Source organism: Ursus maritimus, assembly GCF_017311325.1.
Source record: "Ursus maritimus isolate PB19 chromosome X unlocalized genomic scaffold, ASM1731132v1 scaffold_X1, whole genome shotgun sequence".
Classification (NCBI taxonomy): Eukaryota; Metazoa; Chordata; class Mammalia; order Carnivora; family Ursidae; genus Ursus; species Ursus maritimus.
Window position 1 is genome coordinate 110,532,559 of NW_024423319.1, and position 26,239 is coordinate 110,558,797.

Here is a 26,239-nt window from a genome sequence, read left to right on the forward strand (position 1 = left end):
CTCCTAGGTTCTGTCTTAAACCAGCCTGGTGCAAGAATTTAAACTCAGGTCCAAAGCCCAGTCTGTTTCCTTTTCTTCATGCCATGTATTCAGAGGTAGAGACCAGAACTGTGGAGAGGAATAGATTAGTCAAGACAGTGAGGATTTATTTGGATTTAGTAACTAGGAAAGTGTCATTACTGACCTGGGGAAGAATTTCTTTAAAATATGTTTAGAAGAAGAAAAGCTTATTACAGGGGGCTAAGGAAACACAGAATAATAAGGAAATTGAAGTGTCAAGTATAGGTGATTCTTCTTGGTATTTGGTAGTGAATAGAAGGAGATTCATGGAAGGGCTTGAAAGTATACCAGAAACTTAGGAGAGCCAACTTCAAAATAAAGGATTTATGAGGGTTGTAAGAGAGAGCAAGGAGTTGGGGATCAAGTGATTAAATACCATGAAGAGAAAGTAGGACATTGAAACCATAACGTTCCAGAGGAACCAAAGAAGATAGTTATTAAGATATAAGTAAAGGGGATTGATTGGACTTAGAAGAGTAGAGACAAAACTTATCATTTGATGCAAGAGGAAGAGATGAGAATGAATGAAAATAAAAGCATTTTAAGATGGAGAAATGGAACGGTTATGATCACTCCCAAAGATACCCCTTAATCTTCCCATAAAATAGAAGGTAGGGTCATTTGCTGAGTGGAATAGGGTGAGAAGGAGATGGAAACTTTAACAGGGAAAAACATTCTGTTGTGGAACATACTCGGAAATTAGTGAGTTGCAGCAGTGACACCCCAATTGAGGTTAGTATGGATTTTATAGCAATCAATAATATTCTAATGTTCCAAAGCAAGAGTTGGCAACCTACAACCCAAGGGCCAGCCACATCCAGCCCATGTAGCCTGTGAGCTAAGAATGGTTTTCATATTCAAAAAAGATTTAAGAAAACCAAGCAAACAAAGAAACAAAGAAGAATGTGTGATAGAGACTGTATGCGGCCTTCAAAGCCTGAAATATTTACTATCTGGCCCCTTAGAGAAAAAGATTGCTGACCCTTGTTCTATAGCTCAAGACCAGAGAAAGCAAATGATAGTGTGCCTCAAAGGTGGGAACCAACATCCTAGACATGATCAAAGATCAAGGGGAGATAAAATAAGGGATACTAGTTAGAGGGGTATTGGTAGAAGTAGATAGGAGGTGGATAGGGAGTAAAGTCAAGTCAGAATAAAGTTAATAGATTGAATGAAAATGGAGAGGGTTTGTGACTAGATCTCATAATGATCAGGAAAAGCATGGTCAGTTGGTATGAAGCAAAGATGACAGGTAAAATTGGAGGTAAAGAAAGGTGGCACAGTAGTTGTCTTGGAGATAGAAGAGTTCTAGAAATAGCTAGGTATAACCATTTTAGGGAGGGGCTGAACTCTTGGTGATGAGGTCAGGATGATGAAGCATCAGAATTATGATGTTTAAATTCCTAAAGATGATGACAGGGAGACTGTGTGAGAAGAAATAGTGTAAATTGGGTCACTGGAGTTACTGAAGAAAGCAGAAGTGAGCGTGGAGTATGAGGTAGATGATGGTAAAGAGGTAAGGAGATTGGAGTAAGTACATGAATTACTGTAAATAAGCAGGGAAAGTGATGGTGGCAGTTAAGTGGTCTTCCCTTTCCCTGGCAGCTGAAAGACTGTTCCCTCCTCTTGGTTTGGCAAGTGATAGAAAGTAGATAAAAACGCTACAGGGAAGATGTGGTATTTTCCGTCGAAGGTCAGATTTATACATAGTCTTGAAGAATGGGAGGAGCAAAGCAGTAGATTAGTTTCAAGTTGTAAAATGAAGCCCTCAAAATAAAAGTGGTTGAGTTTTGCATAAATGTATAAATGTTTTACTTACACAGCTCTTCCTGTAAAGAATTTTTTACATTAGTACTTCTTACTATATAAAATTCATGTTTTTTTGTAATAATAAAATTATTAAGAGATTAATACTAAAAACATCTCTTTTTACTTGACTGTGAACATAGACAAAAGTAACCTGGCAGGTAACTTTCATTTGACATGCTCGGACTGTCTGGATAGGGCTTACTTGGGTGTGATGGTATTCTTTCCATGACAGTGTTAATGTAGAGTCTATATTGTAGTGTATGAAATTTTATTCCTAGACATACATGTAGGAACATAATGTACTTGAGCCATTAAAAATGAAGTGCAGGGAATTCCTCTGGCCTCTGAAAGATGAACTAGGAGTTGATAGCTGTGTTGCTGTGTTTTTCTATATTGATGGGTAAAGTGATTACTGCATATGGCATGGTTAGATATTTTGGCATGGTATTTTCTGAAAGGAAAACTCTTTTCTGGGCTAAGAACTAAAAATAGGAGAAGGAGACAAAAGGTAAATTGCTAGAAACTTTCACTACGCTAAGTTTGAAGTTACTGGTTTGTCTTATAAAAAAGCCTCTTTATTTTTTTCTGGAGAATTTGACTACTTGCTGATAATCTGGAATCTTAAATACCTAAAGCTTCATTTTATGTACATATGTATGTATATATGTATGTATGTATGTATGTATTTAGATTTTATTTATTTAGTGGGAGAGAGAGGGCACACGTGTGTGAGTGGGGGGAGGGGCAGAGAGAGAATCTCAAGCAGACTCTTGCTGAGCATGGAGTTCGATGTGGGGCTTGATCTCATGACCCCTCAGATCATGATCTGAGCTAAAATCAAGAGTCAGACACTTAACTGAGTGAACCACTCAGGCGCCCCCTGAAACTTCATTTTAAATGGTACTTTTATTTTAAGTTTTTAGTGAATAACCTTTGGAATATTTTTAAAGGTTGAGTTAAATTTCTTTATAGTCCTAAGAAGACAGTACCTATGTCATTTACTTGAGTTTTATTTTTGTGTTGTTTTTTTTTCCTCAGTGCCCGTTACAAAGAATATAGCAAAAACACAGTCTTCTCTTTCCAAAGCAACCCAGCGTTCAATGCAGTCTCCACAGAAAACTGCTGTAATACTACCAACACAGCAGATCAGGAAATCAGCTCGCACTAAACCACCTGGACAGACTTCAGTCCCTAAGAAGGGAAGTGCTGTTAAAAATCTCACACCAAGGAAAAAAGCCCCAAAAAAGGTTAGTTAATCTCCTCCTAATTTGTATTATAGGTCTCTGCAATGCCTTATTTATAACATAGAGTTTAGGATTTACTAAGAGTATGATGAGGCCCTTTAGGAATGTACTGTACGAAGAGCATATATAAAGCTTTTTAAAGCCCACATCAAGATTGGTATTTCTTTTCTTGGGTAAACTTAAAACTTTGAATATTGTTCAACTTTTTCAAAACTACATTGGGAATACTGTGTGGGTATATTTATGTTCAGGCCAATTTATTTAAAAGTCAGTATACTTTAAAAATGAATGTGAAGTGAGTTTTACTGTACATAAATTATACCTCAATAAAGTGGGTGGAAAGGGGAATCATAGTGGTAAATTCAATGATGCTAGGCCACCTAACTGACTCCCCCAAAGAAAACAACTTTAAAACCTGGAAATAATAGAAAAAACAGCTACTTGAAGATACTGGAGATTGAATGGAAGCAGACATGCTGGTTGAGGGGAGTATGCACAGGAGGTAGGGGTATTACACAAAATTCTGTATCTGACAAAAATACTCTTCAAGAGTGAGGGTGAATTAAAGACATTTTCAGATAAAAGCATACTTAGAGAATTCCACACTGGCAGACAAGCACTATAAGAAATGCTGAAGGGAGTTTATCTCTGGGTAAATGTGAATTATTTGTTTTTTGCTTTTTTTCATCTTAATTTCTTTATGATAATGTGACTAAAGCAGTAATTATAATATGGTCTTGTGGGGTAATGTAATATATATGGCATGATATAATACATCATTACATATTATCAATACATAACATGATGTAATACATATAACAGTGTAAAGGCTTTGAGTGGGAATATGGATATCTTGCAAGGTTTCAACATTTTATGTTAAGTAGTACAGTATTAACTATATGGGTTATACAGTGTAATCCCCGGGGCATATTGTAAAAACACAAATGCAGAGAAGTATAGCTAAAAAGTCAGTAGGAAAACTAAAATGGAATTCTAAGGGATATTCAACAAGTAATTGAAAAAAAAAAAAAAGAAAAGGAGGAATAGAGGAATAAAACACACAGGAGACAAATAGAAAAGAAATAATAAAGGGTATATCTGGACCCAAACATATTAATAATTACTTTAAAAGTTAGTGAACTAAATTTTCTAATTAAAGGACAGAGATTATAAAAATGGATTTTAAAAAGACCCAAATGTATCTGTTCTACAAGAGATGTATTCTTTTTTCTTTTTTTTTTTTCTTTTTTACAAGATATGTATTTAAAGATTGCTTTATTTATTTTAGAGGCACAGAAAGAGAGAGAGTGAGCAAACAGAGGGAGGGGCAGAGGGAGAGAGAGAAACGTCCCCATACTTCTCACTGAGCTTGGAGCCCAATGCGGGGCTCAATCTCAAGACCCTGAGATCATGACCTGAGCTGAAACCAAGAGTCAGATGCTTAACCGACTGCACCATCCAAGGGCCCCACAAGAGATATATTCTTATTGTAAAGACATAGAATCTTCCTAGATCTTATTAGAACTAAACTAAATTTCAGCAGTAATAAACATTTCTGAGTTCAGCCATCTGATATCAATATATATAACATTTCTGTTTTGTTTCAACTAATGTTTACAGTATGGAGCAAAATGACAATGCCATTTTTATTTTATTTTTTTTTAAAGATCTTATTTATTTATTTGAGAGAGAGCAAGAAAGCACAAGCAGGAAAAGTGGCAGAGGGAGCCGCAAAGGGAGCGGCAGAGGGAGAAGGAGAAGAAGGCTGAGCAGGGAGCCTGATGTGGGGTTCGATCCCAGGACTCTGGGATCACCACCCGAGCTGAAGGCAGACGCCCACTGACTAAGCCACCAGGCGCCCCTGATTTTAAAATGCTTAAATTAGGGGCGCCTGGGTGGCACAGCGGTTAAGCGTCTGCCTTCGGCTCAGGGCGTGATCCCAACGTTGTGGGATCGAGCCCCACATCAGGCTCCTCCGCTGTGAGCCTGCTTCTTCCTCTCCCGCTCCCCCTGCTTGTGTTCCCTCTCTCGCTGGCTGTCTCTATCTCTGTCAAATAAATAAAATCTTAAAAAAAAAAATAAAATAAAATGCTTAAATTAATACTGGTATTTTTATTTCAAAAAGCATTCAAAATTTTTAAATAAAAATTGAAAGTCAATAACAATATATTTCAAATATAAAATCATAAACATCGAAAAAATCAAATAAGCAGGTTATTCTAATGTAAATCATTAGCAGATTAAAATTTTCAAATTCAAAATAAATTGCATAAAATTAAGGAAATTTGTGATATTTAAAAGGAAATAATGCTTTATTTTAAATGCATTTTGAAAACTAGAATGTATCAAGGGTGTCATTGATGCATTTTTTTTTAAAGGTTTGTTTATTTGAGAGAGAGAGAAAGTACAGTGGGGAAGGGCAGAGGGAGAGAGTCCCAAGCAGACTGTGCTGAGCATGGAGTGGGCCTTGGGGCTTGATCTCATGACCCTGAGCTCACAACCTGACCTGAAGCCAAGAGTCAGAGGGTCAACTGACTCTGCCACCCAGGTGCCCTTGATGCGTATTTTTAATGTATATTTTCCAGCTGCTGAAAAAAGTCTTTGTGATTAGCTGGTATAATGATGAAGATATAACTCCATAAAGTTTCTCCTCACTTCTTTATTTTCAAATAATTCCAGTGCTAATTTGACAATTTAAAAAAGGTGTTTTTGAAAATATTGTTTATAAGGTGGTAGGGTGGGACAAGGGACAGATTCTATAATTTTTTTGGATAATAAACTATTTTTTGTTTCAAAGGAAGAATTTTAATTCACCATCTTCTTAGCTTTATTATTTCATCATGAAAAGATGAAGATTCTCATGCAGTTACCTATATCCCTTTTTCAGTACTATCACACCATAATTTAATTATTTTTTAAAAAAGATTTATTTATATGAGAGAAAGAAGGCAAGAGAGAGCAAGCAAGAGCAGAAGGGGCGTGGAGGGGGGAAGGGCAGAGGGAGAGGGAGAAGCAGGGAGCCTGACACGGGGCTTCATCCCAGGACCCCAGGATCATGACCTGAGCTGAAGGTAGACGCTTACCCAACTGAGCCACCCAAGTGCCCCCATAGTTTAATTATTTAGGAAGTCTTTGAGCTACAGTACAAATTATTCTTACAGTAGACTCTTTGTCAACTGTCCAGGTACACCTCCCCCACCCCTTTAAGGATTCTAGAGGTATAGAAGCACATTTTTCAAATAAATGTACCTTTATTCAATTTATAGTGTTAATACAAGCATACTATCTTGGTATGTCTTAAGTCAGAGGATTTAGATTTCAGATTTTTAAAATACTGAAAGAATGAGACTATATCAACGCAATAATTATAATTCAGTACTTAAAAAACAATTTACTAGAATACAGTGAACCCAAAGGACAGTCATTAATTTAAACAAATAAGGAAAATACAACATTGGATGTTATCCTATTTTATCCTCCTTTGTCCCTGCTTTTAAAATATCCTCTATTATTACCTTTTCTAGGTACAAGACCCCCTTCTCTGACATTGGAGAGCCCTATTTGAAGGTAGCCCCAAGAAAACCCCAAGAGTCAATATAAAATAAATAAAACACTAGTGATATTTAACAATGCCCAGAAGACATTTGGTTCTTATATACAATAGGCATAATTTTATATGGACTTTAGCAAACCACTTGTAATTTTGTCAAAATTATCATATATAATATGGAGAAATACAGGCCAGATGTAGTAAAAACCAGATGAGTGACTGCTTTGTAAAGGCAAAGTCTGTCCTTTGCCTTGTTGAGGTTCCCCACCCCCATTTGATGTGTTGCTGGATTGGATTTGCAGACTTCACTTTAGCAGTGTGAAAAAAACTTGTCATACAGGGAACCTCAGAAAATAAAAACAAACTTTACAGAGTGAGCTATTTGGCTAAGGTGTTGACCAGTTGGAGGAGGGGTAATGCTGGGAATCCCATACTCTTGGTCTCTTTTTCTTCCACCTGACCAGCTCATGGGCCCCTCTGAGGAGCACAGTTTGGAAAGTACTGTAATTTGTGACACACACCGGGGTTTCCAACCCCAAGGACTTTTGACAGCTGATGATTTGTGACCAGTGATGCTGATAATTTTCTGATCTCCTTATCTAAGAATTTTTAAAAATGTGTAATATATACTTGTGCTTTTTTTTTTTTTACAGGAAAAATATTTTCCTGTTTTGTGTTCTACATCTTCAGCTTCTATAAATTCCCTGGCCAGAGACCGTCGTGTTTCATATGATAAGGATGCCACTCCTGGCACATCTAAAATAGTGATGTCAACAGGTAAATTAGTGTTTTTTCAAGGGCATAAAATTACTAATCTTTTATTCTGTGTTATTTTAGTGTCTTTGAAATTCGAGGAATAAAATAAGAGGAAAAAAAGATGATGATAAAACACATTTTTGGTTTTTTCTTAGCATTTTTTATATTAAAGTATTTTGAAATTCTGGTTGTTCATTTTGATGTTAAGGAAAAACTGTTTAAATACACAAGTCACTTGAAAATTCACTACTCTTAAAGTATTTTATTCAGCTTAGTAAGATTTACAAAATTTACATCATTGTCAAGTCTATTTTTGTTTTCCCTTTATCTTATTTCACAATGTCTTTTTGTCTTGTATGTACTTTTAAAGCTACTTCAAATCTTTTTAAAATGCCTTTTAAAATTTTGACAGATCCTTACCTGTCAAGGGGCATGATGACTTTAAATTATTCTCTGTTATGTGAGAGTATGAAATGACACAGACCTAGACTGAACAAATCGCCCTTTTATTTGTCATTTCTTCTACGTTTTCTTGTTCCCTTCCTATTTTTTAAAGCATGTACCATTGCTTTTTCTCCTAGTTGTCTTTCTTATACTTTTCTGTTCCTTGGACTTTTCTCCCCAATTTCCCTTTCCTGATTAAAAAGAAATTATTTTTTTGAAATAGAAATCACTTAAAGATTATTGTAACATACCTCATTTTGTCAGTTTATTATTTCTGATTTTTAGTCTGTTGGCAGGAGAGACTAGCTAAGTAAGTATAACACAAAGGAGATAAAACATGGAAATCTTTGTTTAGCTTCACTTGTGTTCAGTAGGACTTTGTTCATCCCATCAGCACCATGGGTTTTTATTTTTTTAAAAAAGATTTATTACTTATTTTAGAGAGAAAGAGAGCATGAGCAGGAGGGGCAGAGGGAGAGGGAGAGTGATTCTCAAGTAGACTCTGCACTTAGTGCAGAGCCCAACTCGGGGCTTGATCCCACTATCCCAAGATCATGACCTGAGCCGAAACCAGGAGTCAGACGCCCAACCAACTATTCCACCCAGGCACCTCTGGTTAAGTTTATTTTGTTTTTTTGGTTTTTTGCCCTATGATTGTTTATTAGCCAGGTCCTAACTCAAACATTTGCTGAGGAAGAATTACATAATTGGCATGATAGTAAAGGTGGAGGCCTTTTGACCACTGGACATTTACCATTTCTTTATATAGATAATCCAAACAAGATAAAGATGATGAGAAGATACAGTTGAAATAATCCACCCGATTAGAATGATAGGAGAGAAATATTCAACCAATATTTGTTAAATTAATAGCAGTCTAATTGGTATAGCCTTCTTAGAATGGAGTTTGGAATAAAACCAAAAAATGTTAAAGCATTTAAACATACTTGGTAATTTATCCCAAGGAAATAACTCTAACAATGAAGCTATACACTAAAAAGGTACTTACTAAAGATTTATCTCTAATAGCAAGGCATTGGAAATAACTCCAGTGTACCCAAACTAGGGAACATTTCATTAAATTATGGTACACAAATAGTATGTCATGGAATATAGTCATTTAAAATGAATATTTTGAGCATTATGTAGGTGGATACAAAAATGGATCAGTTATCTATTGCTGTGTAATTTTAACACTAACTGAACCAGCCCTGGTTAAGTTTTTAATAGCTGTTTAATTTCTGTGACAAAGTCAATCCTTCCTTTGGCTATTGCCACAAGGTTGAATTATCATATATTTCAACATAGTGAAAGTGAGATTAATGGGTTTTTATTTTACTGAATATAGACCATGTATATGTAAAATTTGGCAATATAAATTAGGTAATGGATAAAAATAATGTGTATCTTAATTTAGGGGGACAGTATATTTTGTTTGGTAATAATGTACCCTCATATTGTTACATTGTATGTTGATTTATATTTATTGATTCTCAGTGAAGAAATATGGAAATATGACATTTATGTGATTATAATTGATTTGCTTCTAAGTCATATACTTTTATTATACTAAAGAAAGTATTATTTTTTAATTGTCTTCAGTGAACCTTGGCATGTATATAAAGATCATTTTTATTTTCCTTACTGAAAAAAAATTACTCTAAGTCATTAGAACTTACTCTGTGGCATGTATCTTAAATTATTTGGTTACTTTAGAAAATACAATGAAGGTGCAATGTTGCTGATTTAAAATAAATTCAGTCCAAGGAGTATATTAACATGACCAGTTTTGAAAGAGAATTCTTGTACTGTGTGTACAGTTAAAAGGTGAAAATATTTATCTTTATACCATTTTATATGATGTGGGAATATGTGAAGAATTGTGATGCTACTAAAAGTTGGATAGTTTTTATTATAATTATTTTAGGCAAAATTCTAGAAAATTGAATAGGCATTTGGATTATTTCTAGATTTAATATCTTTATACAAATGTGAAAATGTATTTACATTCATATTTTTAGGTAGCAGAAATGATTGTTGATATTAACTATATTTGGGTTCTCTTTGAGTGAAGTTTGGCTAGTGGGATATAGTAATTAATAATGTAGTGTTTATGTTGCTTTTAACCAATCTGTTTGGTATATTTATATACACGTTTCCTCAAGTCTGTGTCTATATAAACAAACATGGAAACTCTGGCCCTCACCTGGATCAGAAGAAAATCCAGCAGCTGCCTGACCACTTTGGCCCGGGCCCCGTGAATGTGGTGCTCCGGCGGACCGTGCAGGCCTGTGTGGATTGTGCCTTTCAAAGTAAGACTGTGTTTGGATTTCTTAAGCCAGATCATCGTGGAGGAGAAGTGATAACTGGTATGCTCAACTTATCCTTTATTCAGCTTTTCTTACAAATTTGATTTTAGGTTTTGAAAAGGCAAGGATTTTATAATATATGGATTATTTTATAATATTTATAGTATATTAACTATAGTATTGGCATACTTACATTGATATAATAGAGTATTTATAATAAATACCTGTTTATAGATTTTTAACTCTGATTTGGAAAGTTTAACTTTGCGTTCAAAATAGACAATGATCAGAGTTATACTGTAAATTGAGGTAAAAGATTTTTTTTAAATGCTGTATTAAGCTTACTATAGACAAAATACCTTGGTTGATAATACATTTTAATGTTTTTAGAAAACAGACTGACCTATAAGAAGCTCTAAATGAAAATGTGACTCAAGAAATGCTTACGAGATCAACTAGCTTTTATGATCGTCCGATCAGATACTACATTTATGCCCACAGAATGCTTGGAATAGCAGGAAGTGTTATAGATCACTGGGTTGCTGCTGCTGCTCTTGTTGTTTGCCTTATGAATATTTTTTAAATGAGAATGCTTTTACCAATATAGGCTATTGTGTTTGAATGAGAGGGGCCTTTATAATTTAAGAATATTTCTTTATAAATTACAAAAACCACGAATTAGATTTATAATACATTTCCTAAATTGATGGCTTTTTTTGATGTTGTAGTTTTATCTATGAGGTAACTGTGACATCTCTTTTCCCTCCAATAGCTTCCTTTGATGGAGAAACTCACTCTATCCAGCTCCCACCAGTGAATAGTGCATCATTTGCTCTTCGCTTTCTTGAGACCTTATGCCACAGCTTGCAGTGTGATAACCTTTTGAGTAGCCAGCCTTTTAGCTCTTACAGAGGTAATACTCCTAGTCCTGCAGAGCATGATAAAAATAAATCAGGTGAGAGAAAATGTAAAATTTTATACTGTGCTTCTGTTTTATATTTTATAATTAACACTAGAATCTTGTGTAATTTAGTTTTTCCTTGTGTCCTCCTCAAAGTAAACATTTTAGCCACCATGAACTAATTAGACATGTATAATATATAGTTGTTTTTGTTCATTCAGAGTGGGCAGATAATTTCTTGTATTCATAATAAACTTGAGAATCAAAAGCCTGAAAAGTATCTTGTGGTTTGATTTGCATTTCCCTAATGGCTGAGGTTGTTAAGCATCTTTTCATGTGCTTATTGCCTATTCGTAGATCTTTGTAGAAATGTCAATTTTTTGATTGGGTCTGTTTTTGATTGGGTTCTTTGTCTTTTTATTACATAGAAATAAAATATATTTGTACCTCTTTTATATTATATTTTTGTTTGTTATATATAAAGAGTTCTTTATATATTCTGGATACAAGTTCCATATCAGAAATATTTTTTGCAGGGTGCCTGGGTGGTTCAGTCATTAAGTGTCTGCCTTTGGCTCAGGGTGTGATCCCAGGGTCCTGGGATCAAGCTCCACATCGGGCTCCATGCTCCGCTGGGAGCTTGCTTCTTCCTCTCCCACTCCCCCTGCTTGTGTTCCCTCTCTTGCTGGCTGTCTCTCTCTCTCTCTGTCAAATAAATAAATACAATCGTAAAAAAAAAAAGAAAGAAAGAAAAATAGTCTTTGCGTATATTTTCTTCCGTTCTGTAGGTTGTCTTCACTTTCTTGATGGTGTCCTTTGAAGCACAAAAGTTTTTAATTTCAGTGAAGTCCAATTTATATATATATATTTTTTAAAGATTTTATTTATTTATTTGACAGAGATAGAGACAGCCAGCGAGAGAGGGAACACAAGCAGGGGGAGTGGGAGAGGAAGAAGCAGGCTCATAGCAGAGGAGCCTGATGTGGGGCTTGATCCCATAACGCCGGGATCACGCCCTGAGCCGAAGGCAGACGCTTAACCGCTGTGCCACCCAGGCGCCCCAATATATATTTTTTCTTTTGTTTCTTGTACTTTTGGTGTCATACCTAAGAAAACATTCCTTAGTACAGTTTCACGAAGATTTACTCCTATGTTTACTCCTAAGAATTTTATAGTTTTGGCTGTTATATTTAGGTTATTGATCTATTTTGAATTAATTTTTCTATATACAGTGAGATAAGGGTCCAATTTCATTCTTTCACATGTGGATATCTAGTTGTCCCAGCACCATTTTTTGAAGACTACTCTTTCCACGTTGACTTGTCTTGGCACCCTTGTGAAAAATCAGTTGGATGTATATATATGGATTTATTTCTGGACTTTGTATTTCATTGATCTGTATGTCAATCCTCATGGCAGTACCACACTATCTCTTTTTTTTTTTTTGGAAGATTTAATTTATTTATTTGACACAGAGAGAGCACACAAGCAGGGGGAGTGGGACCCTGAGATCATGACCTGAGCTGAAGGCAGGCACTTAACCAACTGAGCCACCCAGGCACCCCAGTACCACACTATCTTAATTACTGTAGCTTTTTGTAGTAAGTTTTGAAATTGGGAAGTAGGAGTTTTCCAACTTTTTTCTCCTTTTTCCAGATTGTTTTGGCAATTCTGGGTTTCCATATGATTTTTAAGATCAGCTTGTCAATTTCTGCTGGGATTTTAGTAGAGATTGTGTTCAATCTGTACATCAATTTGGGGATTATTGCCAACTAATAATATTTGAGTCTTCAGGGTGCCTGGGTTTGCTCTTGATTTCAGCTCAGGTCATGATCTCAGGGTCTTGGGATTGAGCCTTGCAACCACCTCCATGCTCAGTGCGGAGTCTGCTTGTCCCTCTCCCTCCACTCCTCCCCTGCTTTCGTTTTCTGGCTCCCTCCCCCACCTTAAATAAATAAATAAATAAATAAATAAATAAATAAATAAATAAAATCTCTTTAAAAATTAATATTGAATCTTCTAGTTCATACTATGGGATGTCAGTGTATTTAGGTCTCCTTAATTTATTTCAATAATATTTTGTAGTTTTCAGAAAGCACATCTGGCACTTCTTTTGATAAATTCATCCCTAAACATTTTATTGTTCTTAACACTATTGTAAGTAGAATTATTTTCTTAATTTAAATTTTGGATTGTTCATTGCAAGTGTGTAGAAATGCAGTTGATTTTTGTATTATTAATCTTGTATTCTGTGATCTTGCTGAATTTGTTACTTCTCATTGGGGTTTTTGTGTGTGTGTGAATTTCTTAGGATTTTCTTAAAGGCATTTCGTCTGATGTTACTATAACCATTCCAGTTTTAAATACTGTTCGTAAGGTATATTTTTTCTCACACTTTCCCTTTGAATTTACTTGTTTATTTGAATTTAAAGTGTATCTTTTGTATTAACTATATAATTGGAACATGGGTTTTTTTTTTTAACCTTTCTGCTAATTTTTTTACTGGAGTGTTTATCTCATGGACAGTTAATATAATTACTAATAAGGAAGAATTTATTTATTCATTCATAAGGTAGAATTTATATCTACCATTTTGTTATTTGTTTTCTAGGTCTTAATGTTTCTTTTTGTCTTTTCTTCAATAACTTTCTTGTTTTGTTTTAAATGTTTTCTTGTATACCAACTTGATTCCTTTGTTGTTCCTTCTACTAAAGTTTTTTTTTTTTAAGATAGTATTTATTTATTTGACAGAGAGAGACACAGCCACAGAGAGAGGGAACACAAGCAGGGGGAGTGGGAGAGGAAGAAGCAGTCTCCCAGGAGAGCAGGGAGCCTGATGCGAGGCTCTATCCCAGGACCCTGGGATCACGCCCTGGGCCAAAGGCAGACACTTAATGACTGAGCCACCCAGGCGCCCCTCTACTAAAGTTTTTGAGTTTTTGTTTTGTTTTGTTTTTCTGCCCAGGAGTTATTTTTTATAGTAGTTGCCTTGGGGATTACAATTAACATCTTAACTTAAAACTATCTAGTTTGGATTGATACCAACTCACTTTTAATATTATGCAAAAACTTTGCTCTACTATAGCTCTATTTCCTGCCCCCTTCTTTGTTCTTTTATTGCCAAATTATATTTTATACATCATAAGCCTCAAAATACAATTTTGTAATTATTTTTTTTTTCATTTTTTTAAATTATCCTTTTTTGTATTTTAAGTAAGCTTTCTTCCCAACACGGGGCTTGAACTTACAACCCTGAGATCAAGAGTCATATGCTCTACTGACTGAACCAGCCCAGTGCCCCATTTGTTTTTTTAACGGAAGAAGAAGAAGAAGAAAAGAGTTACAAAAACAAATATATTTGGGGTGCCTGGGTGGCACATTCAGTAAAGCATCCAACTCTTTCATCTCAGGTCTGATGTCAGGGTTGTGAGATCGAGCCCTGCGTCAGGTTCCATGCTCCACAGTCAGTGTGAGTCTGCTTGGGTTTCTTTCTCCCTCTCCCTCTGCCCCTCCCTCCCCTGTGTGCACACTCTCTCTCTCTCATAAATAAATATTTAACCACAGGTATTTTTACTGGTACTCTTTAATTTTTTTTAAAGGATTTTATTCATTTGTTTGAGTGAGTGAGAGAGAGAGCACACGAGCAGGGGCAGAGGGAGAAGCAGACTCCCCTCTGAGCAGGGAGCCCAGCACTGGGCTCAATCCCAGGACCCTGGATCATGACCTGAGCTGAAGGCAGATGCTTAATGACTGAGCCACGCGGGCACCCCAGTACTCTTTAATTTTTTTGTGTGTATTTGAGTTACTGTTGAATGTCATTTCATTTCTTGTAGGTAAGCTGTTCTAGTGAGGAACTTTCTCACTTTTTAAAAAATTTTAAATTTTTTTTAAAGATTTTATTTATTTGACAGCACGAGCACAAGCAGGGGGAGTGGCAGGCAGAGGGAGAGGGAGAAGCAGACTCCCAGTGGAGCAGAGAGCCCTATTCAGGGCTCAATCCGAGGACCCCAGGATCACGACCTGAGCTGAAGGCAGATGGTCAACCAGCTGAGCCACCCAGGCACCCTGAATTTTCTCACTTTTTAAAAAAGATTATTTTAGGCAGAGAGAGAGCAGGGGGAGGGGCAGAGGGAGAGGGAGAGAGAGAATCTCAAGCAGACTCCCTGCGGGGCAGAGCCTGATGCGGGGCTTGATCCCAGGACCCTGAGGTCATGACAGGAGCCAAAACCAAGAGTCAGACGCTCATCCAATTGAGCCATCCAGGCGCCCCTCACTTTTTGTTTGTGAAGAATTTATTTTTCTTTCATTTTTTGAAATTTAATTTTGTTGGATGTAGAATTCTTAGTTGACTTTCTGTTTTAGCAGTTTGACTATATCATCCTACTTCCTGCTAGCTTCTATAGCATCTGTCTGATGAGATGTCAGTTGTTAGTCTTATCAAGGATCTCTTGTATGATGATTTGCTTTTCTCTTGTTAATTTCAAGATTCTCTTTGTCTTTTGCTTTTGATAGTTTGTGTTTTTTCTAGGTGCGGATATCTTTGAATTTATCCTAGTTGGAGATAGTTGAGCTTTTTGGATATTCATATTAATGCTTTTCATCAAATTTGGGAAACGTGTAGCCATTACTTTTTCAAATATTCTTTCTGTCCCTTTCTCTCTGTCACCTCTCCTTCTGGAGCACTTCCATTATGTGTATTTTGGTGTCCTTGATGGTATTCCACAGGTCTCTGGGGTCTGTTTATTTTTCCTCAAAATTTTTTCTTTCTGTTCCTTAGACTTTATAATCTCAATCGACCTTTCTTTAAATTTGCTGACACTCTCCTCTGCTAGTTCAAATCTGCTGTTGAGCCCTTCTAGTGAATTTTTCATTTCATTTGTACTACTTTTCAAGTCCTAAATTTTGATTTGGTTCTTTTTTGTAATTTTTATCATTTTATTGATAGTCTCTATTTGGCGAGACTTTGTTCTCATACTTTAGTTCCTTAGACATGATCATTTTTCTAGTTCTTTGAACATAAATAAAATTGCTGATTTAAAGTCCTTGTCCACTAGCTCCAGTATCTGGGCTTCCTCAGAGGCAGTTTCTATTGACTGTTTTTTCCCCTCTTTGTATGGGCCATACTTTTATGTTTCTTGCAGTTCTCCTAATTTTTAATTGAAAACTGGACAATTTTAAAAGTGTAAAGCAGTAACTCTGAAAAATCACATTTTCTCCCCTTCCCTAGGGTTTGTTGTTGCTGGTGCTTTGGTATAGTGATTTTCCTGGACTAACCTAATGACTTCCTGGGCTCCTTTATTATATGTGGCCACTGAAGTCTGTTCATTTAGCTTAGTGTTCAGCAAATGATTGGACAGGGATTTCCATAAATGCCTGCAACCAGTATGTCTCTCATCCTTTGCCGCAGAGTTCATGTATGTGTTGGAATTTACCTTGAACATTCCAGGAGGCAGTTTACAAGTCTGCTTTGTGCAGAGCCTCAAGGTCAGCACGAAATGAAAGATTAAGGTCTTAGGTCTTTCCTGGGCATGGATACAGCCTTACATGTGGCCTTCTAGATTCCCAGGAGTATCTCTGTGGTTTTCAAAGTCTCCTAATGGACATTTTATTCTCCACGTTTATTTTTAAAGCTTTTTGGTCAGTTTCCTTTCAGCCCCAACTGGCAATGCTGCCTCAGGCAGCAATAGTGTTAAACAATTACTACTGTGGATTTTTGTTTGTTTGCTTGTTTGTTTGAGCAATGCCTTAGAGATAGGACTGTTCACACAGACCAGCTCTGAGTTAGTTCCTAAAACAAGCCCTGAGATCAGAGCTTTCCACTGAGTTTCAAGGTTAGTCAAATTGTGACGGTTTCCTGGGCATAGGGCCTTTTGAGAGCTCCAGACCCATTGTGTTTCCTCCGGTGCTGGTAGAATGTGCTGGTTTTCACAGCTACAGTAGTTATGAACCTGTTGGTTTGCAAAACTGCTGCAAAAACAGTGAAGGGGACAATGGTAGGGAAGCTAAAGTGCCACAGAATTTGCTGTTCTTTCTGAGATTCAGCCACTTTTTTCTTGAACAAATGCTTTTTGGACTGTTGTAACCCTTTACGTAATATCCAGAGTTTTTTAAAAAAACTAATTTTGCCAATCTCTTCGTTATTTTTATGAAGAAGTGGATTTTTGGAGGTCTTTCATCAGTCATCCTGGAAGTGCCTCTCTGGTGACTTTTAAAGTATTCTCTAAATTATCTGGCTTTTTCTCGTTATCTCTGCAGGAAAAGTTTTGTGCCTGAGCTTACTGTAATACCCAGGAATGGAAGTCAAGAGTCATTTTTATGTTTTATCAGCCCCAGATAGTAGACCATACACCAGCTTCATTAACTTTTTATAAGAAAGCATTAGATTATTACAAGTAAAAGAAAAGATTTTCTTATCTCACTAAGATTCTGAGGTAACATATACGTATAGAAAACTACATATTAGCATTTGAATTCTCCATATCATTAAATGAGTTTGAAAAAAGCCAGTTTTTTCTTTATAGAAATTTATATGTCCTAATTATAAAAATATTTGCCATTTACTGAAATTTGTTTTGCCTGTTGGTTTTTGTAGTCCATGATTAAAAATTAAATCAAGTGGTAAGAGCTCTCTTAGACTCTTTAGTAATCAATCAGTCATCAGATGATCTTAAAAAGCATGCCTGGCCCCCAGCTATTTTGAACCAGATGAAGTTTGACTTGGGTACTTTCTCACTGCAATCTTTCTTCTCACTCAAGTTCTGTTATCAGACTTTTTAGAGTTCTATTATACTTAATTTTTACTTTTAGTTGGAGGTTAAATCAAGATACTGATTGATATTTAGAGTATAATTAATAATTTGAGATGTTATTACTTTCAGGATCATGTCCTAAAGAGTGGCCCTTTAGGTAAAAATGCATTTGGTTTAATAATAAGTAAGCTGTAGAGTTATAGTAAGGGTAGTGAGCTCTGGGCCAGGACTGCTGCCTATAAAATGAAATGTCCACTGTACACTGTCTTCTCCTTCTCTGAATTCTTAACTTTTTTTGTTCATGGGAACAGTTTTCCCCGGCCTTTTTAGACACATTATAATTGATTCCCTCACTGCTTCCTGAGATATTGAGAGATATGTGATAAACCTATAGTAAATGGTGCCTGGATATAATGCTTTTAGCTCTTGAATATGATGTCACCAAAATATTTAATGGGATGAAATCAACACATATTATTCACAAACAATCAAGTAATTGATAAATTGTTGATGAAGTTACAGTAGGTAAATGATTTAGAAACAAAAGTGTTATATGCTGATGATCTGAAAATGCTTGAGGAATGTTAATTAGTTATAACAGACACCTTTTTTTTTAAACAGTAAAAGAAGACATAACAGAAAAGAAAAGCCCCAAACGGCCTTCTCAGGAACTTCTACCTTATGTTGTTCCTGTGTCACCTAAGCTCCCCAAAACAAAGGTGCATGCCTCTAAAGGTAAATAGTATTTACATGTTTCTGGAATGGGAAGAAAAGTCATTCTACTACCACTTAACTATATGCTCTTGGGTGGAGGTGTGTATTTGCCCAAATTGCTTGAGCATTTAGGCTACTAAATGCCAAATGAGCATTTGGTAGCTTTGTCGAGCATTTCATTCCCTTCAGAAGTACACAATTGTCATTTCTCCTTAGATAAAAATAAAACAATTACAGTAACATTTTCCATTCAGCTTTGTATTACTGAAAGCTGATAAAAAGTGAATAGAAAAACCTAGTGCCTTTCTCCACTGAAAGTGTTAAGTGTCCAAGTAGTAAGCAAATGTTAGAAGCCAACTGTGTGATCATATTATAATAGTTGTGAAGAACTGCATTCCTAAAAATGAATGCTTTCATGAGGTGTTCATAGCCTTGGTAGCAAGACTGGGAAGGGACAGTGCCACGAGAAATACAGGTGACATATTGGAATCAATTTGGATTTTAAGACAGTGTCCATTACTATAAATGCCAAGAAGGGGGTGGCCGTGTACTTTATGTTAGAGGTTTGTGGTTCAGTATAGCATGGCTTATGTGAACTATTGAAGATTAGGAGATGTTTTGACCTTTTAATAGTATTTAAGCTATAAGTCTGAAGATAATTGCCTTTGTCTTTTTCTCTTGTAGAAGAACTCTTGTCTTCTGAGGGAAATGGCATGCCCAAAGAGGAAAAGCTTCCTGAAGATTCCAAAAACTCACCACTAAATCCAGCAAATTCTTTAAGCCCTACCATCAGAAATCCTGTAAGCACTCATACTGCAGTCTCCAGGGATTTTTCTCCAAGTGTGCCAGGCACCTCAAGTTCAGCACTAGTGGGGACCAAATCTACCAAGAGCAGTCACCATGAAGTTAAATTCCAAATGCAGAGGACAAACGAAGGTATATTTAAAAACAGTGATTCTCAACCAATGTGTTTCTTTCTCCTTAAGGTTTCTTTGCCCAACAACATCCCCCGAGAGTGTATCACATTGGAGAAAGTGCCAAGATTGAGGAGTTTGAGTCCTCCCTGTTTATGTTACTTTCAGGGTCAAGCCACTACAGATCCTCCGATCCTCATGGCAGCATAGAACTGTCCCTGGGGATCTGGATCGCCAACCATGTCTGTCACAGAGACTTCTTAGATTAGTGGTTCTTATTAATAGTTCCTTTGTAATTTATCATTTCACTGGATACTGTCTGGACTCAGAAACCTCCTATGACTCTGAGGCCTGGAAAGGTGCACTTCCTCTCCTTTCTGATGTACTCTCTTCCTTGTCTCTTTTGAGACCTTTCCTGACTCCGGCCTGCGTGTGGCCCCCAGATCTGGGCTCTGGTATTCTGTTGCTGTTGCCGTTTCCCCATTCTTCATACCTTCAGTTATTCCCTCAGACCCAGCAGTAGTACATAATATGTGTAAACAGGGCAGCATCCTGTTGCCATTTGGAAAGAGCCAGAATAGTTTTCCATGTGCAAAGATAGCTACACTGTACACTTTTAAGGATGAAGGGGGTGGGGGGAGGGGGGGAGGGAGGTGGGGTAAGGGTGGGAATAAGTGTTTTGTCCTTTTCCTCCTGGTAGGCATCTAGGCAAGGGGAGTATCGAAGGCAGTGGGAAGCATCCAACTTGATTGCTTTTCGTCATGGATATTTTCTATGGGCAACTGTGCCGCATACATGCTATGACGTATTTAATGTCATCCCCCCATCTCCCAGCTCATGTAGATCGCCTCTGCTTTCAGAGTGATGTTTGCAAGGAGTCTGATGACAGATGTTTATCCCATCAAGGGGTAGTGCACCAGAATTTTTAGGTATTTTCACAAAATAAGAGTTTTGAAGACAGGCCTTCTCAGTAAAAGGCTGTAAAAGGTCACCCCTAATACTAAATATCTCACTTTCAAATGTATGACTAACTACTATGCCAAAGTAGCCTGTATTTAGGCTAGAGAAGGCTAGCTTTTGGTCTTTCCAGGAGTGGAAAGACTAATAGTAATAACATTACTTACTAGTAATTTAGTTATTAGTAATAGTAATCAGCATCATCTTCATCACTATCTGACATGGGCCAGGCATGTAATATTTTACATAGCCTTATACAGTACATCTTTACAACAATTCCTTAAGATGTAGGTGCTGGTAAACATTTTCATGTGAGAAATCTGAGAAGTCACTTGACTAAGGTCCCCAGCTAGAAAGTGGCTGGGTCAGTCTTTGAATCCAGGCATTCTGACTCCCGGCTTTACACTTAACTGCTGGGCTGCTTCCATCTTCAGAGAATAGGTAAGCATTTCACTTGGAAACTGTCTAGAGGTGTCATTACAATTGTTTTCTTTAAGGTACTGGAACTATTACTTAAAGCTGAGTCCACCCCTGATTGCTGGTGATGCTCTCACAACCTCCTGCCCTGCCCCATTATTTGAATGAAATAAATTGTTCATTTTTATTATAGGAAAGAAATCCAATAACGTTGTGGATAAAATCAAATCACTTTTATTTATTTCAGAAACATTTACTGATATTTTAGTGTAAGACAAAGCCATTCAGGAGAAAAACATGACTGGACTTTGATTATCTTTCACATAATTAGTTTATTTCATGTAATCATTTGAATAACACTAATGTTTGCAACTTCTCTGATTGTTTTGAAGATATGGGCCCAATTAAATGATTTTTCCATAATGAATTAAAAATAGATGATCTTACAGTTGTTTTATTTTAAATATAAAATTATAGTTTTATACCATAAATTATATCTTTGCATATAGTTTTTCTGTAGTAATCTATAAAACTGGTTACATGTTATTTAAGACATAACTATACTGGATTCTGATGACATAAACCAGAAAAAAGTTATTTAGAGGTATGATTAGCTTGATTAAGTTTGCCAGTAATTTTTTTCATCTTAAATTAAGTCTTTCTTAGAACTGAAGGAGAAGATTTTTCTGTCTAAATTGTTAGAATGCCTTAGGCATGGCATGGTCTGTTCTATCATCATTTTCAATTGGGTTGAAACAGCACAGTAGCATTTCTTCGTAGATATAACTAACATTTTTATCTCTAACAAGTGAAAGGGAGGATATGTTTTAGTAAAGAGTTTTTGTTTCACATCAAAGTTGCGATATTGAAGGAGAAAATAAGTACACTTTTGAGTTACACACACAAAAAACCTACCATTCTGAGTTCTTTTATTTTCTGTTTTTCTTTGCCCTTTACCTGGGTAAATACTCAAAATGCCCGTAAAATGGCTGGAGCCCAGATGATAGGAATGAAAAGGTGTATTTTTGGTTAATTCACACCAAAAAAGACCAAATTTGTGTTGACGGTCCTTGTTTAAAGAAACAGATCTTCCTGACAAATTACAAAACTCACTTCTGTATCACACACTAACTTTAGAGAGTCAAGCACTCTGGTTGAGTAACATGAATACTTGTCTGGACACAAAGAAATTACAGCACAACTTGGTGAACAGCACAGCTAAAACTCCTTGAGGTATGAGTGCTTAATTTATCCTATGTCTCAATTATTTCTTTTTTTTTTTTTAAAGATTTTATGTATTTATTTGACAGAGAGAGAGAGAGAGAGAGAGAGCCAGCAAGAGAGGGAACATAGGCAGGGGGAGTGGGAGAGGAAGAAGCAGGCTCCCAGCAGAGGAGCCTGATGTGGGGCTCGATCCCAGGACTCCAGGATCATGCCCTGAGCCGAAGGCAGACACTTAATGACTGAGCCACCCAGGAGCCCCTCAATTATTTCTTTTTTTGACTTATAAACATTCAACCAGAATATCTATTACTATGCAATTAAACTTGAGAGAGGTATTCAGTATAATGTTAAAGTTACTTCTGACCTAGCCAAGGAGAAAATAATCCTGTTTTCTTCAAAATTCAGATACACATTTAAGCCTTAAGAGATAGGAATTTAAAGAATAAAGTGATGCTAAAAATATCCATATTGAATATATGGGAGAAATCAGTAAAACTAATTTGGTTCTCAAAGATAATGGGGTTATTGAAATTCCTTCATTAAAGTGAATGAATTTAAGCAACTATAAAACTAAATCGGGAGACTTTCCATTGTATTTAGCTAGTGAAAGAAACCTAATCTAGACAGACCAAGAGGACAGAGATTGAGAGAAATTCACTGAATTAAGGAAAGAGTAATAGGTTCGCTTAGATTAACCTAATTTAACCCAAGCAACAGATCTTTTGCTGTCTTTGCCTGTGGCCAACAAGGCCTCAGATTGATCAGTCTGTTTTATGATTTTTGAAGCTTTAAGGTAAATTCTGAAGCTGCTTTTGTTGTTTGGGGGAGGTCAGATGGGGTGCTCTTGGGTAGCCATCCTCAGGTCATCCTAATCTAGGCTTTCACTGGATTCTGCACTTGGAGTCCTGGGTCCTTGCTGGGGTGCTTAATAGAAGGTTCCAGGAATGCGACCACTTCTCCCTACCTAACATCTCTTCTTTCAGGATAATCAGGTCAAGTATGATTTGTCTTTTTTCCCCCCCATTGAAGCTCCAAGTTATATAGCTGTACCTGACCCCAGTGTCCTGAAACAAGGCTTCTCTAAGGACCCTTCAACCTGGTCTGTGGATGAAGTGATACAGTTTATGAAACATAAAGATCCTCAGATATCAGGCCCCCTCGCCGACCTCTTCAGGCAACATGTAATGTATCTTTTGATCCGGTTTTCCTGCCATAATGCCTTTCAATGACCTCTGTGCAGGCCCTTCAGTTGGATGGATGCTGATTAGTGTGGATGGTGGGGGAACCCTATCAACTGATTTTTCCATATGTGAGAAAGGTTACTTGGCCCAAAGTTAGATTCTTAAATGATAGAGGCTGGATCTGTGCTTTGAATGGGTACCCGAGTACCTAAAATACTACAAGTCTTCAAGTTCTCAAAAGAAGATGATTCAGCATGGCCACTCTCAGATGTCTTCTCCCACAAGGATCCTCCTCCCCACCTGCTCCCTGCTTGGCCCCAGGACCATGAGTAGGAGGGGGTAACCACAAGCTGTGACAGGGTGTCCTCCTTGTTACTGATGCCCAATGAATCCAGCAATTGTATAAGTGTAGTTTTATTTTAAATAGGAGCTCATGAATACCAAATAATATGCTTCTCTGACATAAACTGGTTAATTAAGGAAATAAAAAATTTTAGGAGGATGCCTTGTGTCTATTAAGTAATGTTTATAGTCTTCTAACAAATCAGTGACCAAATATCTTCTGTCCTTTTCAGTATTCTAAGAAAATCAGTAGTTTTAGCATTTAATTAGTTTAGCTTCAGACAACTGATTAGCTTTCAACATAAAGACAACACTGTATAACACATTTACGGTTTGCATTGATGCTGACATCGTCATATTCCCAGCCTTTTTAAGAAAGTTAATGACCGTCTGAAGTTCATTTCTACAATTCATAGCTTTCTAACCTTTGTCGTAGATACGTAGTATTTTATTCAAACACGGTGTTTAAAATCAGATAGTTTGGTGCTTAGGCCAATTCTGAAAGATACTGGATTAAATTTCTGTTTTCTTAATTTAGAAATTATCACATGATGTCTTACTGTATAAATTATATTTTTAATAGTTTTCAGGAAATAAATGCATATTCAGAGAATATATATCAAGAATGTACGACTGCTCTCTATTTTACATGTTCTTATCTATAACTTGACAAAATATGAATGCATTATTAATTGTAATTTCTTTCTCTCTGTAGGAAATTGACGGGAAGGCTCTGCTACTACTCAAAAGTGATGTGATGATGAAGTACATGGGGCTGAAGCTGGGGCCAGCATTAAAGTTATGTTACTACATTGACAAACTTAAAGAAGGAAAATACAATTGAAAAAGATGTGTAAGTTTAGATGGGACAGAATTCTCAGTTGTCCTGATTACTTTTAATTTAAAAATATTTTAATTCTCCTAGCAGCTTTTGTTTGGTAGACAGTTCCTCTAAAAATGTTATAGCCGGAATTGCAGAACAACATCATAGTCCAATCTACTTCTTTAAAAACCATTTACGTGTTAGTATTAGCATATTCAAATTGGGAGTTCTTTATGTCTTTTTATTCTTTTACAGTTTATAATTTATCATTTTATTATACAGTTTACAAGTGTATTTTCATGCTGGAAACAGAGAAACACCTTTGATTTCAGTTAATGTTTATATATAGAACCAAAACAGCTAAATCCCAAAGGGGAAAGTATCAGGGACTGACAAGTTCTCTAATGAAATCTGTGAGAAGTTTTCCTCAGAAGAGAATTTAAAGATGTAACGTAGATATTATCTCTTTCTCCAAATATTTTATGTCCGTTACTGCAAGTTCTGTTCCTATTCTGCCAGTTTCTAGAAAGGGAAAGCCATATAAATTATTTTCCTTTTATTAGTATTTCTCTGTGTTGTATTTGTTCATATTTAAAGAAAAAAAGCAAGGTTATAAACTTTCATAAAGTGTTCTTAATCAGTTTTTGATAACTTTTGAACAATTATAGGATAAATAGAATGGTTGTTTTATGCAGGAGATATTATACTACAAGCGTGGTTTGGATGGAGTCTGATCAAATTTTTTTCAATAATATACCTATTATTTTAAAACATTACATATTTTCGCTAAGCGTAGACATTTAACTGGGCATTCATTTCTCACATCTCTATATGAAAACACCTGTGCCCAAATTTTTTAAAGATTTATATTTTATTGTCTGTTTATTCCTCATATGGATACTATACCATATTTATATATTATTCTATTCCTGTAGGTATACAAACAAGTGAATCTGTTCTTTTTGAATTTAATATGGCACTTTGTACTGCCACAGAGGTAATAGTGAACTATTTATATAGTTAGAGGTTTTTATTCTGTAAAAAATATGTGCATCATTTGCTATTACTGTTACCTCTCAGCTTTGTCTTCAGGGGATGAGAAACAATCCGTAGGTTGGTTTTCATACAGGGAACCTCTCTGTCCTATGCAATGTTTCTAGTTAATTTGCTTAGCTCTGAGCCATTTATTCTGCTAACTTTTGCAAGATGCATTAATTCTCACATCATTTTGGGCTTTATTTTTAAAGTTAGAACTTTCAAGGGGAAATGGTGCTATATGTTTATTGTAATTACTTTGTATAAGTTTGGTGTAATGTTTATAAGCTATGAGAATCTGTGCTAAGTCTTAGCCATTTGTTGTAAATGCCAATAAAATATACACCAGGGGCATGAATGTACATTTTCTTTTTCAGAAAGCCAAATGTACTTTATATAAGAATGCAACTATTTAAAGGGTGGTTTTATCTATGTTATTCCTTCTGTGTTAGAAGACAAAATTCTAATTTAAACCTGGTCTTTTATCAAATTGTTTGTGTGAAGATGCTGTGCCCAGTTGAACAGTCCTCAGGTGTTTGTATGAATACTATGTTTTACAGTTTTCAGATTTTAAAATATAATAAAGTTTTAAAACCACAATAATGTCAAAGCCTCAGATTTGATTTTATTTGCTTTCACTGCATGACATTAATGTACGAATTTATTAGAGTTGATAAAGAAGCGCTCTACTAAGTTTGTGGTTTTCTACATCCAGATAGTTGAGTATTAACACTTGCCCTCGTTCTGCAGATAAGCAGATCACTAGCAGCAAAGGGCTGATCTCTTGTAGGGCCTTAAACGAGACCCAGG

General features: G+C 36.1%; 1 protein-coding gene across 1 annotated transcript in view; it reads left to right on the forward strand.

Annotated features, from left to right (window-relative positions):
• SCML2 (Scm polycomb group protein like 2) overlaps positions 1 to 26,032 on the forward strand; it is a 93,642-nt gene extending 67,610 nt beyond the window's left edge. The window contains exons 8-15 of the mRNA XM_040633817.1: positions 2,908 to 3,116; positions 7,317 to 7,440; positions 10,029 to 10,232; positions 10,945 to 11,127; positions 18,444 to 18,557; positions 19,221 to 19,472; positions 23,078 to 23,229; positions 24,287 to 26,032. Of these exons, the coding sequence (XP_040489751.1) occupies positions 2,908 to 3,116; positions 7,317 to 7,440; positions 10,029 to 10,232; positions 10,945 to 11,127; positions 18,444 to 18,557; positions 19,221 to 19,472; positions 23,078 to 23,229; positions 24,287 to 24,415 (1,367 nt within the window). The 3' untranslated portion in view covers positions 24,416 to 26,032. The remainder of the gene's footprint in view (positions 1 to 2,907; positions 3,117 to 7,316; positions 7,441 to 10,028; positions 10,233 to 10,944; positions 11,128 to 18,443; positions 18,558 to 19,220; positions 19,473 to 23,077; positions 23,230 to 24,286) is intronic.
• Positions 26,033 to 26,239: the final 207 nt, after the last annotated feature.